This window comes from Canis aureus, chromosome 1, assembly GCF_053574225.1.
Source record: "Canis aureus isolate CA01 chromosome 1, VMU_Caureus_v.1.0, whole genome shotgun sequence".
NCBI lineage: Eukaryota > Metazoa > Chordata > Mammalia > Carnivora > Canidae > Canis > Canis aureus.
This window is the reverse complement of record NC_135611.1, coordinates 89,709,914-89,724,603: the sequence shown is the minus strand read 5'-3', so window position 1 is coordinate 89,724,603 and position 14,690 is coordinate 89,709,914. Positions and strand designations below refer to the sequence as shown.

The 14,690-nt window shown below is 44.5% G+C and overlaps 1 protein-coding gene and 1 pseudogene across 1 annotated transcript in view; one reads left to right on the top strand and one right to left on the bottom strand.

The window, feature by feature from the left end:
• Positions 1-9,093: 9,093 nt before the first annotated feature.
• Positions 9,094-9,515, bottom strand: LOC144289480 (large ribosomal subunit protein eL31 pseudogene; annotated as a pseudogene).
• Positions 9,516-11,279: 1,764 nt separating this feature from the next.
• The window catches only part of PGM5 (phosphoglucomutase 5), a 189,447-nt gene continuing 186,036 nt past the window's right edge, over positions 11,280-14,690 (top strand). The window contains exon 1 of the mRNA XM_077907901.1: positions 11,280-11,589. Within this exon, the coding sequence (XP_077764027.1) occupies positions 11,329-11,589 (261 nt within the window). The 5' untranslated portion in view covers positions 11,280-11,328. The remainder of the gene's footprint in view (positions 11,590-14,690) is intronic.

Genomic DNA, 14,690 nt, shown 5'->3' with positions numbered 1-14,690 from the left:
GACCACACAAATGTGTAAGGCACATAAAATATTAAAATTAAAACATTCCTAAATAACTTACTAGGAATTTGGTTCACATAAAGACATGTCACTTTGCTAGCGGCTCTCTTGTACTCAGTGCAGGCCACTGATGAGTGCTTTTTAGAACTTACTTCACTTGATCCTGATGAGTATTAATGTGAAGAAGATGCTCTGGAGGGATTCATAGTTGGGATATCAGACTGTGATGGTTTGGCAGCTATCTTATATATATGTAATAACTTTGTTTTTATTATTTTTTAAGATCTTATTTATTCATAAGAGACACACAGAGAGAGGCAATGATATAGGCAGAGAGAGAAGCAGGCTCCCTGCAGGGAGTCCGTTGGGGGACTCGATCCCAGGACTCCAGAATCACACCCTGAGCCAAAGGCAGACATTCAACCATTGAGCCACCCAGGCATCCCTATGTAATAACTTAATTTTTTATTTTTAATTTTTTTTCCTATGTAGTAACTTTAAAAAGCGTTTTTGTTACACAGCATTTCAAACATATGGGAAAATAAAAGTCTTTGTCTATAATTATTTAAAATGCTCTTAGGAAAAAAAATAAAATAAAATGCTCTTAGGGGTGGCTATAGAATTTATTATCCAAACTGGGATACTGGTGAGGATCACGCTGGAGTAGCAAATGTAAACTCAACAGCCCCAGGTAAACTAGGTTGGAGGGTCAGTTGGAAATTAAGTGTTACCATGACTGTTGAAGTCCCCACTTGGGCCTTTCTTCCTGGTCCATGTTACCCGTGCCCCTCAAGGGAGCCACCATCTTGATGTAAATGTACACCTGTTCATGATCTGTGCGTGGACTCCATGGGTGTATGTCATAAACTGTACAGAGTATTCCATTATGTGTTTCTAAATGTTACTTAAATGAAATCCCTAAATCAGTAAGGCATTTTTTTCCCCTCTTGTTCCTGGAAAATTGAAGGAACTCGACCAGGGAATGATGATGTATTAGCTAAGGTTCTTTTGATGGAAAGCAACAGAAACTACTTCTAGCTAGCTTAAACCAGAGGAGGATTTAATGATGAATATTGAGGCATCTTAATTATCTATCCATGACTGGAAAACAGGAGGTTCAGGGCAGCTCTTTGGGACATGAGCACCAGGTAGCGATGGGTTCAATCCTTCCCTCACACATTATCAACATGGCCAAGTCACAGTGACCCCCAATCTCTCTCTGTCTGGATTCCAGGAGTCAAATTCCAGAGACAGTGAGAGAATCCAGTTGGGCTAGATAGCCCTCCCTGGGCCAACCCCCTATATTTGGTCAGGAATGCAGGATTATGTAGTAAGTCCATAACCACAGAGAACCCATCCCACAGTGCTGGGGCTATTCCCTGCAGAGGGGAAATTGTGAGCTGGGCACCTAGAGAGGTGATAATCATAAGTGAGCAGAGAAAATGTGGAGATGAGAAGGAAAGCTCTGTGTTGATGATTTCTTCTGAAAAAGAACAAAGAAAGGGTTTCCATTTGGGAATTCCTTCCTGGAACTCCTTGGGAAATTTACATGGACTCTCGAATTCTGGATTCTGAGAAAAGTCAATTGAGAAGTCAGGAAAATTGGAAGAAGTGTTATAATTCTCCTGAGAGAATGAAAGCTTAATAGTCCATATAGAGACCTTACTGGTTTGAAGAAATCCACTGACCTCAAGTTGAAAGCAAAAGCAGAAAACATTGATGCATGGAATCAAAGGTCAAGGTTGACATTTCTGGGGCTGAGGACAGGAGCCGTAGAAGAGAAGCATCAGTGGGACTTTCTTGTATCTGTTGCTCTAAGTGGACATTCAGGGCTTTGCTGATAGTGAGTCAGTCTTAGAGATAAACATTAATAAGTTCATGGGCTAGTACTTTTTACATGCATGTTGTGCTAAGAAACACCAGCTTTTGGAAGCAGAATATGTCCTTAAGTCAACTATTCTGACATTTGCCTCTCTGAAGTGCTCTTAACCTTACCAGTAGATCCAGAATATTAAATTATTTGAATTCTACTGGAGAGAACAGTTGATGCTTTGTGGTGCTAAAAATTTCATTTAAAGAAAAGGATAACATTGAACTATTTTGGTATCACTTTCCAGTTTTTAAAAAAGATGTTATTTATTTATTCATGAGAGACAGAGAGAGGCAGAGACATAGGCAGAGGGAGAAGCAGGCTCCCTGCGGGGAGCCCAATGTGGGACTTGATCCCAGGACCCTGGGATCACACCCTGAGCCGAAGGCAGATGCTCAACCACTGAGCCACCCAGGTATCCCTACTTTCCAATTTTTAAACAGTTTTTATTTAGCATTTATTTTGTGTGAATGTTCATTTCTTTTGAATGTTTTCTATTATCCTGCACCTGTATTAGGTAGAGACCATTTTTATATTACTGGATTTTATAATCTTGTCATAACATATAGGTTCATAATAATAAGCCATGCATTTGCTATTATATCTTTTTTTAAAAAGAGGACCACAGAGGGCAGCCCTGGTGGTGTAGCAGTTTAGCGCCGCCTGCAGCGCTATTCATTCTCTCTGAATGAATAAATAAATAAATCTTTTTTTTTTTTTTTTTAAACTTTTATTTATTTATGATAGGCACACAGTGAGAGAGAGAGAGAGAGAGAGGCATAGACACAGGCAGAGGGAGAAGCAGGCTCCATGCACTGGGAGCCCGACATGGGATTCGATCCCGGATATCCAGGATCGCGCCCTGGGCCAAAGGCAGGCGCCAAACCGCTGCGCCACCCAGGGATCCCGTAAATAAATAAATCTTTAAAAAAAATAATAAAAAGAGGACCACAGAAACTTTTCATATAATCCTACTATAGAAAAAATAGTTCTCTGCTTATTATTATTATTATTATTCTTTTTAAGATTTATTTATTTGAGAGAGACTGCATACATACAAGTGGGGGCAGGGGCAGAGGGAGAGAGAGAAAGAGAATCCCAAGCAGACTCCTGGCTGAGCATGGAGCCAGATGCAGGGCTTGATCTCACGACCCTGAGATCATGACCTGAGCCAAAATCAAGAGTCAGCTCCTTAACTGACCGAGCCACTCAGGCGCTCTGTGACTACTTATTTTTCAAAAGCATCTAAATAAAGTGTTATGAAACCTGTGGAATAACATGAATTCTGGAATCCCTGAGAATTCTCAGAAATTCCATTTCCTCATTCTTGAGTACTATTATTAATATCCATCAAAAGTTTGGATGCAGCGTAAGGGACTAGCATCCTATATTGGATACCTGGCAGGGTTAATGGTGGCAGGTTATTTATCTCTGAGCTGCTCTCACTAATGATGTCCCCACTCCTTGGGGCACTAAGATACATGGAGACAACTGCTACTGGGTAAAAACCTGGTTGATTTCAGCTCCTGCTGAAACTTGGAAAAATCAATTCCATGAGAAATGAGATGACCTTTTTCTGGCTTCCAAGGAAACATTAGAAACAAAGAAGGAGAAAAATGCTAACCAATGAAGGTGCCCATAGGCTTCCTGTTGAAGTTGATGGCTATATTTTAATTAACCGAGAAACCCTGATCATCAGCATCACTTTGGGGTTAAAACATTGTGTTCAGAAAACCCCAGGTTAGAAGGCAGTTGTGTGTATTGTTTCTCTATTTGCTTGAGTTAATTTTCAAATCAGTGCGCCCTTTGTAGGCGTGCTCCCAGGGAATAACCGAGAGGGAATCTTGGGGAGAAACTCATCTGCATGGGCAAGGCATGTAGAATTGTTGGGGACAGTGGTTCCTGACACATGTACAAGTAAGAGCTGAGCTGGGCCTGGGCTGGCCTAGAGGGGCTGACAATGTCATCGGCTCCCAGACCTAGAAGGGATTGGTCCTGATGACATAGTATTTATTCTTCCTTTTTTTTTTTTTTTTAAAGGTTTACTCATTTATTGAGAGAGAGAGAGAGAGAATGAGCAGGGGAAGGGACAGAGGGAGAGGGAGAATCTGCAAGCAGACTCCCTGCTGAGTGTGGAGCTGGATTCGGGCTTGATCCCAGGATCCTAAGATGTGAGCTGAAATCAAGAGTTGGCCCCTCAACTGACTGAGACACCCTGGGGCCTTAGCATTTTTTTTAAATTTAAGTATAATTAACATAGAGTGTTATATTAGTTTCAGGTGTAGGATCTAATGTTTCAACAATTCTGTTCATTGCTCAGTGTACTTTTAATCCTCTTTATCTCAACCATCCCCCTTCTAGTAACCACTGGTTTGTTCTCTCTTTTTAAGAGTCTGTTTTTTGTTTGTTTGTCTCTTTTTTTCTTTGTTTTATTTATTCCACATATGGTTGAAATCATATATATCTGGCTGACTTATTTCACTTAGCATTATACTGTTTAGATCATCCATGTTGTCACAAATAGTGAGATGTCATTTTTATGGCTGAATAATATTCTCGTGTGTGTGTGTGTGTGTGTGTGTGTGTGTGTATTGCAATATATAGGTGATATATATATATATGGATATATCCATATATATCACATCTTCTTTGTCCATTCATCCAGTGATGGACATTTCATTGTTTCCATATCTTGGCTATTGTAAGACAGTATTTCACTATGAGTCATGCAAATTGACCCAGCCTTTATGGCTAAAAAAATCCACTCATAAGGCAGGAATACTTGCTAGTATGACATACTTGGTATTTAGCTCCATGATGTAGATGGATATAAATAGCTTTAAAAAAATGACATTACATAGAAATGCTAAATATTTATTCAGAGATTGGCCATATATTGGGGGAAGGGGATCCTAAAACCCAAGACATAAAAACCACCCAAGAAAAATTCCATGTAGGCTATGATTGCAAATGTAAGTTTAATGAAATATGGAAAATACATTTCCTTTATAATAAAGACTTAGATTGTGTTTCTTTTTGAAGCCTTAAAAACAAATTTCAACTATTAAAAAAGTGTAGAGATAGCTTTACAACCTTTTGCATTTTATGAAATAAAGGACTTTTATAAGATTGCTTATAAGCCTGTCAATATTCTGTTATTGGTGTATCATTGATGCTTCTAGATGCTGTGGGGGACTCCTGGAAATGGAATATTCATTTTTGGCAGATCAGTGGCCTATTATTTTTACATAAAACTGAATTAAGATGAAACCTTTTGCTTTCCCAGAACCACAATTTTTACAAGTTAGTCAATTAACATTAAATACTTCTCAGAGTTGGGGCCAGAACACTGCAGTAGTCAGGAAACCACACCTGCAAGAGTTTTCCATCAACTTCTCCTGCTGGCCTCAGGGGATTCCTAATAGCACTTCAGTATTCCGAAGCTTCGAAGCTTCCCGTGGCTACCACCAAAAGCAAACCCCAGGGGCACCTGAGTGGCTCAGTGGTTGAAGGCCTGCCTTTGGCTGAGGTCATGATCTGGGGTCCTGGGATCAAGTCCCATATCAGGGAGTCTGCTTTTCCCTCTGCCTATGTCTCTGCCTCTCTCTGTGTTTCTCATGAATAAATAAATAAAGTCTTTGAAAAAAAACCCAAAACAACAAACAAACTCCAGTGGAACTGGAGCTTTCATGTATTAGGCTGATGGCTCTTTTTGCACAATTGTTTACAAAGTATTTAAGGGTTACAATAAGACATAATCAGAGAGGGAGGCAAAGGATAAGAGACTCTTAACTCTAGGAAAGGGAGGGTTGCTGGAGGGCAGGTAGGTAGCGTATGGGGTAGATTGTGATGGACAATAAGGAGGGCACTTGATGTTATGAGCACTAGGCGTTATATGCAATTGATGAATAATAACTGAACTCTTCATTGGAAACTAATGATACACTATATGTGAATTAAATGAACTTAAAATAAGATAAAAATTTAGGACAAAAAATTAATTTTTTTTCACCCTTAATACGAGTTCACTAATTTGCAAGTGATGTCATGCTGGATATTGTGCTGAAAAGGTTAATTAGACATAATTGCTGCCATCAAGGATAATACTGGCTGAAGATTCAGAATCATTATTATTATAGTAATAGGAATTATGTTAATACCATTTTAATAATTAGTAATAATTACTTATAATAATTTAATAATAATAATTACATAATACGAAAAAATTGCCGTGCTAAGCAATTTGTACATATTTGCTCTCTGAATATGATCATCAACCCTGGGAGGTAGGTGGTAGCATTATGCCCATTTTATAGATGCAGAAACTGAGCTTTAAAGAGGGTAAGCAACTTGTCCAAGGCCATACAGGCAGTCATCCATGAAGGTAGGAAACAGTTTTGAAACCTGAGATACAAGTACATAGAGATCTGCTGCGCACAAACATTTGCAAGACACACGTGCTACAAGTACCTTTCACCTTTCCATCACTTGAACACTCACTTAGTGGCCTTCTAGTGAAAGATGTGGAGAAGCAGCAAGTTCTGTTGGAATTATTCTGTGTGATTTCATTTGCTGGGGGACAGAAGGCTCAGTGGAAGGTGGTGTGTTTTAGGAGAAATATATAATTGACTTCCCCATGACCAGAGCTTTTTGGTCAGATGAAAAAGAGTATTCATGCTTCTGAGATGTCCACTCATGAGATTTTCTACCTGCTTTTCTGCCTCTTGTCTTGTACTATTGGTATTTCTTCTACTCTTAGCGTTAGTGAGCCAACGGCATGTTTTTAGCACTCCCTATGTGCCAGAAGTCCTCTGACTGAACAGGAGTGTGTAATTACCAGGGGTCAAAGATGTGTGCCAGTTTTTCCTGCCAGCAGGGGTCAGGGGCAGGGGTGGTGGTATGTGGATGTGTGTGTGGGGGGGCATATAGAGGAATAGGACATATAAAATAAAATTATCTATGAGTATATTTAATTCATTTTAAGTCTCAAAATCACTCAAGGGTATGTTTTTTTAATTGGGCAATTTTACCTGTTCCCCTTTGCATATTCTGATAAGTCCAAACATAGAAGCCTGATAGAAATTAATCTTTTAATGCCTCACAAGCAAAAATGCAAATTATAGAATGATGTAGCTGGAAGGGACCCCAGAGATCTAAAGTGCTTCGTGGGCTCTTCATGTCCTTGCAAAAGACCTTACTTTACCGTGGTCAGGCAAAATTTGGAAATTTAAAGTTAAATAGGTTTCTTTCCTGTGGACCTCTATGGTCTTTAATATGGTAACGTGCTTTGTGAATCTACAAGATAGAGTGTAAAGTGTTTCAACACTCATTTGACCCCCCCACCCCAAAATCCTTTTGTGGGAAATGCAGGTCTAGCTGAGGCAGCTCTTGCAATCTATGAAGATGGTAGTGGACACCTTTTTGAGGGCAAGGAAGTCCCAAGGTAAAGGAAGGATAGATGGGGTGTTCCTGTTACAGGGCAGGAATTCTCAGTGAAAGCTGAAAGACACCCCGGCAAATGGGGCTCCTCCCCTTCACTGTGAGCCACACCGCAGAGAAGTGTGAACCCAGCACAAAGGGGTGACCAGCCTCTTAAAATCAGGAGAGCGTCTTTATCTCTGACCCAGCCCACGGGGGACATATAAAGGTGGAAGGGGGCTGTCTCCAGGCTACAGTCACAAAGCTGATCTGAGTCTTTCCCTAGACAAACTGGGCACCTGAGTTTAGGTTGAGAAGCACCAGTTTGAAAGCTCTCAGAGCTTTTCATACGAAAATGTGCACCATAAAGCTCCAAGAATGAGGTAGTGTGTGCAGGATTTTTAAAGTTGCTTGACCATGCAGCTTCTTGCTTTGTGTGGCATGTGGGAGGCACTCATGTTCTGAGGAAAGCCCTTTGGGAAACACTGATCTAATCCAACCTTCTCATTTTACCAGTGAGCAGCTAAGGACAAGGCATTTCTTGTGGGGCCCTCTCGGGTTTCTTTCTCCATCACTGTAACACATTTATTGGAACTAACTGGACCAACTTTGAGGGCAGCTTTGGAGAGATTTCTTTAGTTCATAAACTTTTTTTTTTGTTTTTTTTTGTTCAAGGGGAAATCACTCTATATATATCTTGAATTTCCATTGTCAAAAAATGCAGATGAATTCAACCAACAACGTGTATGGAATATCACCTATGCCCAAAGACCCTTTATGCAGAGTGGTGGTCTACAAAGATATAAAATAGTTCTTGCCAAAGAGGACATCGATAATCATGATAAATATGATATTGATGGTGATACCATGAACACCTAACATTTATCGAAGGCCTTTCTGTTTGTCAGGCACTATACCAGGTATTTTAATCCTCCCAACAATTGATGAGGTGAGGATTATAATAATTCTTATTTTGCGCTGAGGATAACCAGGTGAGGAGAGGTTAAGGAATTATTCCAAGGTCATACACAGCTGGAGGAGAGAAGATGTACATAGAAAGTTGTAGCAGCACATGAAGCATTCCTTATGAGTGATGCAAAGTGCTGTATGAATTTAGTGAAAAGAAAAATAAGTTTTGAAAGACTTGATCAATTATGTGGTGGACAATTATGGTTGGTCACCGGTCTCTCTTCCCTCTGGGGAACAACACCCCCTTCCTTTGGAGGAACTCTTTTGCGTTTCACTGTGGGGTCTGGCTCCGTGGGTGGGCACATTGCGTTAAGCTGGACCAGTTGGAGTCTTTGGGAATTTGGCGATTAGAAGCAAGGGAAGAGGGCCACCGGGTGGCTCAGCGGTTTAGCGCCGCCTTCGGCCCAGGGCCTGATCCTGGAGACCTGGGATCGAGTCCCACGTAGGGCTCCCTGCATGGAGCCTGCTTCTCCCTCTGCCCGTGTCTCTGTCTGTCTGTCTCTGTCTCTCATGAATAAATAGATAAAATCTTAAAAAAAAAAAAAAGAAGAAGAAGCAAGGGAAGAGGTTTTTCCCCTTGGCTGGTAAAACTGTAGAAGCTTTTCTGAGATGTTCATGCCTTTTCCGCAGCCCTGCGGAAGAGCTAGGCTTTGGTAGGAGAATCGGTGTTGGAGGTGGAGAGATGGAGTAGTAGATCTTCTGGTTAACTCTGAGGCTTGGAGGCTGAGTCCTCCTCTTTATTGGGGCAGAGAATTTACTACCCTCTCTTCTTCTGGGAATGACACTGTTCTTCCTTGCAAAAAAAAAAAAAAAAGAAAAGTTACTAGACAGTGATTTTTTTTTTCCAGTTTTATATCTTTATTTGACAATCAGCGATTAGTTCTCATCCACATTAACAGTCTGTAGATTTTTGAAAGTGGTGACAGGTACGTAGGTAACCAGCATGTAGAGCTTGTTTGGTGAATCTTCATCCTCGTTGTGTTTTCTGGACAACCGCACACGGATACGGTATGGAACATTCCTTATTCCTTTGGCCCAGACAGCTTTGTTGAGCCTGGTGTCCATGCGCACATCTGGAGTTCCCATCTCCTTCATGGCAAATTTCCGGATCTCTTTGAGTGCCCGAGGGGCACGCTTCTGGAAACCCACTCCATGGATACATTTGTGAATGTTGATGGTGTATTCTCTGGTCACTACCTCGTTGATGGCAGAACGGCCCTTCTTCTTCTCGCCACCCTTCTTTGCGGGAGCCATTCTGCTGGACCCTAGTTGGAAAGGAAGCCTAGACAGTGATTTAAAAAACCTACACTATAGGGATATACACAGATCCTTAGATGTGTTGAGGTTCTGTCTGTTGGGTGCTACAGGGGAATGGGCTCTTGGGGGCCCAAGGAGAAACAAAGACAGAACTATTTTTAAAAAGATACAACAATAACCTAACTTTGGTGTTTAAGAGAATAACTAAAATGTCCAACAGGATTCAGTTGATGGCTTCAGTGGTTTCCCCATCACACTTCAGTGATATTAATAAAAACAGGAGGGGCCATACAAGAATTCAGACCTACTGCAAATGCCACCTTAGCCATTCTTGAATCTCACAGAAAGCTTCCCTTTCCTCATCTGTAAAATCAGAATGATATGAATGTCGTTCCTCCTTCTTTCGTTTTGAGCCTCCACAGAGAAAACAGATGCAAAGCCTTTTGTCAACTGCAGAACAGCATGCAAGTTTCACAGTCCTCTTACTGGGATCAAACACTTTATAACCCTGCAGGAGGTCAAATTCAGTCCCAGCAAGTGGACAGTATTTGGGGGAGGAGAAGACGGAGGAGGAGATTTCAGGCCAGGAGCCTTAGAGGGTGTTAAAAAATGCTTGGAAGGTGAAAGGTGATAGATGAAAAAAAAAATAGTCCCTTCTTTCTTTGGGTTTTATCCTTTTGGTCCATTGTCTCTTCAGTTCTGTTTTCTATGGGGGGGGGGATTTCTTGGTTTGGGATTTTAGATGGGCTTTATCGAGACACAGGGCAGAACGAGAAGTTGCAGGGAAAGGACCCAGAACGGGTCCTGGTACCCTGCTCTTGTTTGGGTTCGTTCGTTCGTTCATTCATTCATTCATTCATTCATTCCTGGTGGGATATTGGAGAGGGCTCTGCCCTTCTCCTCTGAAAGTGATCAACCCGAGTAGGAGCTCAGCAGTGTGGACAAACACCGTGTGGGACCAGCCCGTCGGAAGCATGGACTGGGCTTGGGGGAGGAGAGGAGGAGGAAGGATAAAGAAACACGCGTCGTCTACGTTGCTGTTGTTGCAAGACCAGGGGAAAGGACCTCTCGGCGCTGCGCGGGGCCGGGCGGGGGCGGGGGCGGGGGCGGCCGCGGGAGGGCCGGGCGGCGCGTGACTCGGGGCAGCAAGCGGTGGGGGCGCGGGCGGGCGCAGGAGACGCTCGGCCTCCAGTGGCGGCCCCGCGGGGGGGACGATTCGCAGTTCGCCGCTCCAGGGTTATTTTTGGCCGGGGCTGTTCGCCGGCGGCCAAGGGTTCAGCCCCGTCCCCCCTCCCTCCTCCTCCTCCTCCTCCTCCTCCTCCAGAAGAGAAACTCGGGCTCCTAAAGCGCTCACTTGCGGGGCGCGGGGCGCGGGGCGCGGGGCGCGGGGCTGCGGCGGGAGGGCCGGGGACTCGGGGGTCTGGTTCGGAGCCGAGGGTGCGCTCCGGGGCGCCGCGGGCGCGGGGGAGGCTCGGGCGGGCGCGCGCGGGGGGCGCCGGGGTGGCCGGGGTCGGGCTCCCGGCCGCGGGAGCGGGGTTCGGGGCTCACCCCGAGGGAGCCCAGCTGGGGCGCGGGACTGCCGGCGCCTCGGGCGGTCGCGCGGCGGAGGGAGTCGGGCGGAGCTAAGTTTCTGGGAAGGTAGAGGCCGGGCTCGGGCGGGCGGCGGCGGCGCGGGGCGGGGCGGGGCGGGCGCAGGGCGCCGGGGGCCGGGGCGGGGCGGGGCGGGGCGGGGCCGGCCGGGGGCGGGGAGGGGGCCCGGCGGCCGCGGATGCCCTGGGCTCGCGGGAGCCGCGCAGGACCGGCCAGCAGGCGCCATGGAGGGGAGCCCCATCCCGGTGCTGACGGTGCCCACGGTGCCCTACGAGGACCAGCGGCCGGCCGGCGGCGGGGGGCTGCGGCGGCCCACCGGGCTCTTCGAGGGCCAGCGCAACTACCTGCCCAACTTCATCCAGAGCGTGCTGTCGTCCATCGACCTGCGCGACCGCCAGGGCTGCACCATGGTGGTGGGCAGCGACGGCAGGTACTTCAGCAGGACGGCCACCGAGATCGTGGTGCAGATGGCCGCGGCCAACGGGGTGAGTGCCCGCCGCCCCCGCCGCCCCCGCCGCCCCCGCCCGGGCGCCTCGGGCCTGCCGCCCCCGGGGGCCGCCCCCACCCCCGTCCCCGCCCCCCCCCCCGGGGGCCGCCCCCTCCCGGGAGCCCGCCCCGGCGCCCCGAGCGCTCCCCAGCTCCCCGGCCGCACCTGCCCGCCTTCCTTCCGGGCCTTCTCCTCCCCAGCCCTCAGGACCGTCTGTCCTGACCCCGTTCACTGCCCCCCACCCTTCTTTCCTAGGCTACCAACATCGTGGGCCCCCCCCCTCCTTTTCTCCCGTGTCCTACTTGTACTCCTCTTCTTCCCCCCCTAGATTTGGGCTTGGCCAGACTTAACGGTAGTGTTGTCTCCAGCACGGGCGTGCATCCCACCCTGTACACACACACACACACACACACACACACACACGAGGCTCCGCTGTTGATCCTTGGCACGTTTGGCAAAGTGGCCCCTAAAGATTTTTAATATAAGGTGATTCCTTAACCCAGTGGAATTACTTTACTATTAATTTGATTCAGGTAGGGGTGGGGTGGAGATCAATCTGATGCCACACAGCCTGGGGTCTCCTTGTGGGGGGCCCTGGAGGGGTTATCCCTCCATGATCTGGAATGAGACTTGCCATGCCTTTCCTCTTTTTTTTTTTTTTTTTTTTAAGATTTTATTTATTCATGATAGACATAGAGAGAGGGGGGTGGGCAGAGACACAGGCAGAGGGAGAAGCAGGCTCCAGCCTGATGTGGGACTCGATCCCAGGACCCCAGGATGGCGCCCTGGGCCAAAGGCAGGTGCTAAATCGCTGCGCCACCCAGGGATCCCCCTTGCCATGCCTTTCTTAAAGCAATTCCTAACTTCTCTGCAGGAGGCTGGTGGTTGACAGCATTTTGTGCCTCTTCTCCCTTTCACTTTTCATCCTCATTTCCTCAGACTTTGGGTTTTTCCTCTTTCTACCCAGACTTTGGGTTTTTCCTCTTTCTACCTCTTTTGTTTCTGTCCTACAACTAGAAACCCCTTCTGGCATCACCCTGTACCCCAGGGCCCTCCTTCCCAAATCCCCCAGCCTCTCAAGGACTTCTGCAAGCAGGACACCTCACCTCAGTGGTCTTGGTGGGAAGCGTCTAAAAGAGTCATTTCAGCCTTGTGCGGACAGTCAGATTCACACATGTAGCACATTTAAGCAAAATCTCTGCATATGTGTAAATAAGTGTGAACATTTAAAAAAAGTGAAACTGAACAACTGTCTGGCATACGGATTCCCTTTCTCCTTCCCAATCCCCTTCTTTTAATTTTCTCCCTTCCTTCCTTTTTTTTTTTTTTTTTTAATCTTTAGAGTTGTCCATGCTCTATAATTGTGTATTCTGATTCCCCTCTCTCAGTGTTTTAGGGATGGGGAAAGTGGATATTTTTTTTTTGTTTTTTGTTTTTTTTTTCCCCCCAAATAAAATAACCCAAAAGCAATTGGGAAAAAAGAGCCGAGGGCTGACTTTGGTGGTGGTGGAGCTGTGATTTCCAACCCCTGCAGACAATGCTGCTGGAGATACAAGACTTGTGTTTCTCTCTGGCTCCTTATTTGAGATTGATAAAAACTGGCTTGAATTGGAGAGTTGGAGAGAGGTTGACAAATGGTCTTTTACTCTTGTCTGACAAAGCTGTTCCCATGGACTGATGGAGAATAATGGGCCTTGGGAGGCTATGGCAGCTCTCGTACTCCTTCCTGGGCCAGTTTTTCCAGGGAGTGAGAGAAACATCCACTTATTTTTTTGTGGGTGAGGATATTTTTGAAGCTCCAGTTGTCGATTTGCATGGTCAAGGTATTATTATGTTTACTTATTTCTTGGCACCCGTTACCATCAACTTCTTACTTCAGTGGATCTTCTTTGATAAACACATTTTATTAACTTTAAGGGTGGACTTTATTTTGGGAAATAGCATATGTTAACAAATGGTTAAAGTAGAATCACGCTTAACCTCACAGTTGTTGCAAGAGACAGAATGACAAGTTACAATCCACAGGGAGGCACCATCTCTTAAATAATCTGAAAGTATTATTTCTAAAATGGGTGGGTATGGGTGAAGGGAATGGTCAACATCTACCAAAGTTTCAGGCAGCCAATTTTAACCAATATTTTCCTCATTTCATTTGCCTTCTTGAGGGCTTTTGCTAAAGCACATGGATAATCAGAAGGCTGGCTTCAGGAGACAGGTGGTTTTACCATGAGCAAAATTGGTCTTGAATGATGGTAAATTGATAGGAATGCACTTTTCTTCTCACTTAACCTGTGGAGTTATACTCAGGAGTGAGAAACTGCTTTATTCCAAAAACTTTGCCTCTTTTGACTTCCCACTGGATATTCATAAACAGGCTAGAAAAATGGGAGAAAAATAGAATTATGCTCTTCAAACTGACTTGAATCTGGGTGGGCTGCATCTCTATATCTGAAAAATCTTGGTTGTGTTGTGATAGAAAAAGTTGATTTTACTAAGCAGTTTAATATAAAAGAAAACTGTAGCTGCTCTTTGATTATATAATTGCTGGAGGAGAACAGAAGTTTGGAATTTCCAAAATGATGAACTGCGCTACTTATGTTCTAATATGTCATAGAGTTTGAAATAGATTCTCAGATATATACCTGTACAATTTGGGCAAAAAATTTTTTTATTGTAAAATTATGAAAATTTCAAACTTCCAAAAAAGTGGAGAGAATAGATAAATGGCATCCATGTGCCCGTACTTTAGACTTAACATTTTTTTCTGTATTTGTTTCCTCTTTGAGTTCTAAAGTATTTTGAAATATATTAAAAGTGACATTTTATCCCTAAATTCAGTATGGATCTCTAAAAACTAAGAACAACTTTCTTGATAGTTATATCATTATCATCCCAAACAAAATAAAAAAGGATTTCTTCATACATCTATTACCCAGTCCACATTCAGATTTCCTCAGTTATTCTGAAATGTCTTTTATAGCTGTTTTTTCAAACCAGTTTCTTCTGATCAAGGAGCACACATTGGATTTGGTTGTCTTAAGTCTCCTTTAACCTAGAAAATCTCTTCCTCTTTATTTTTATTTTTTGTTAATGAAATCG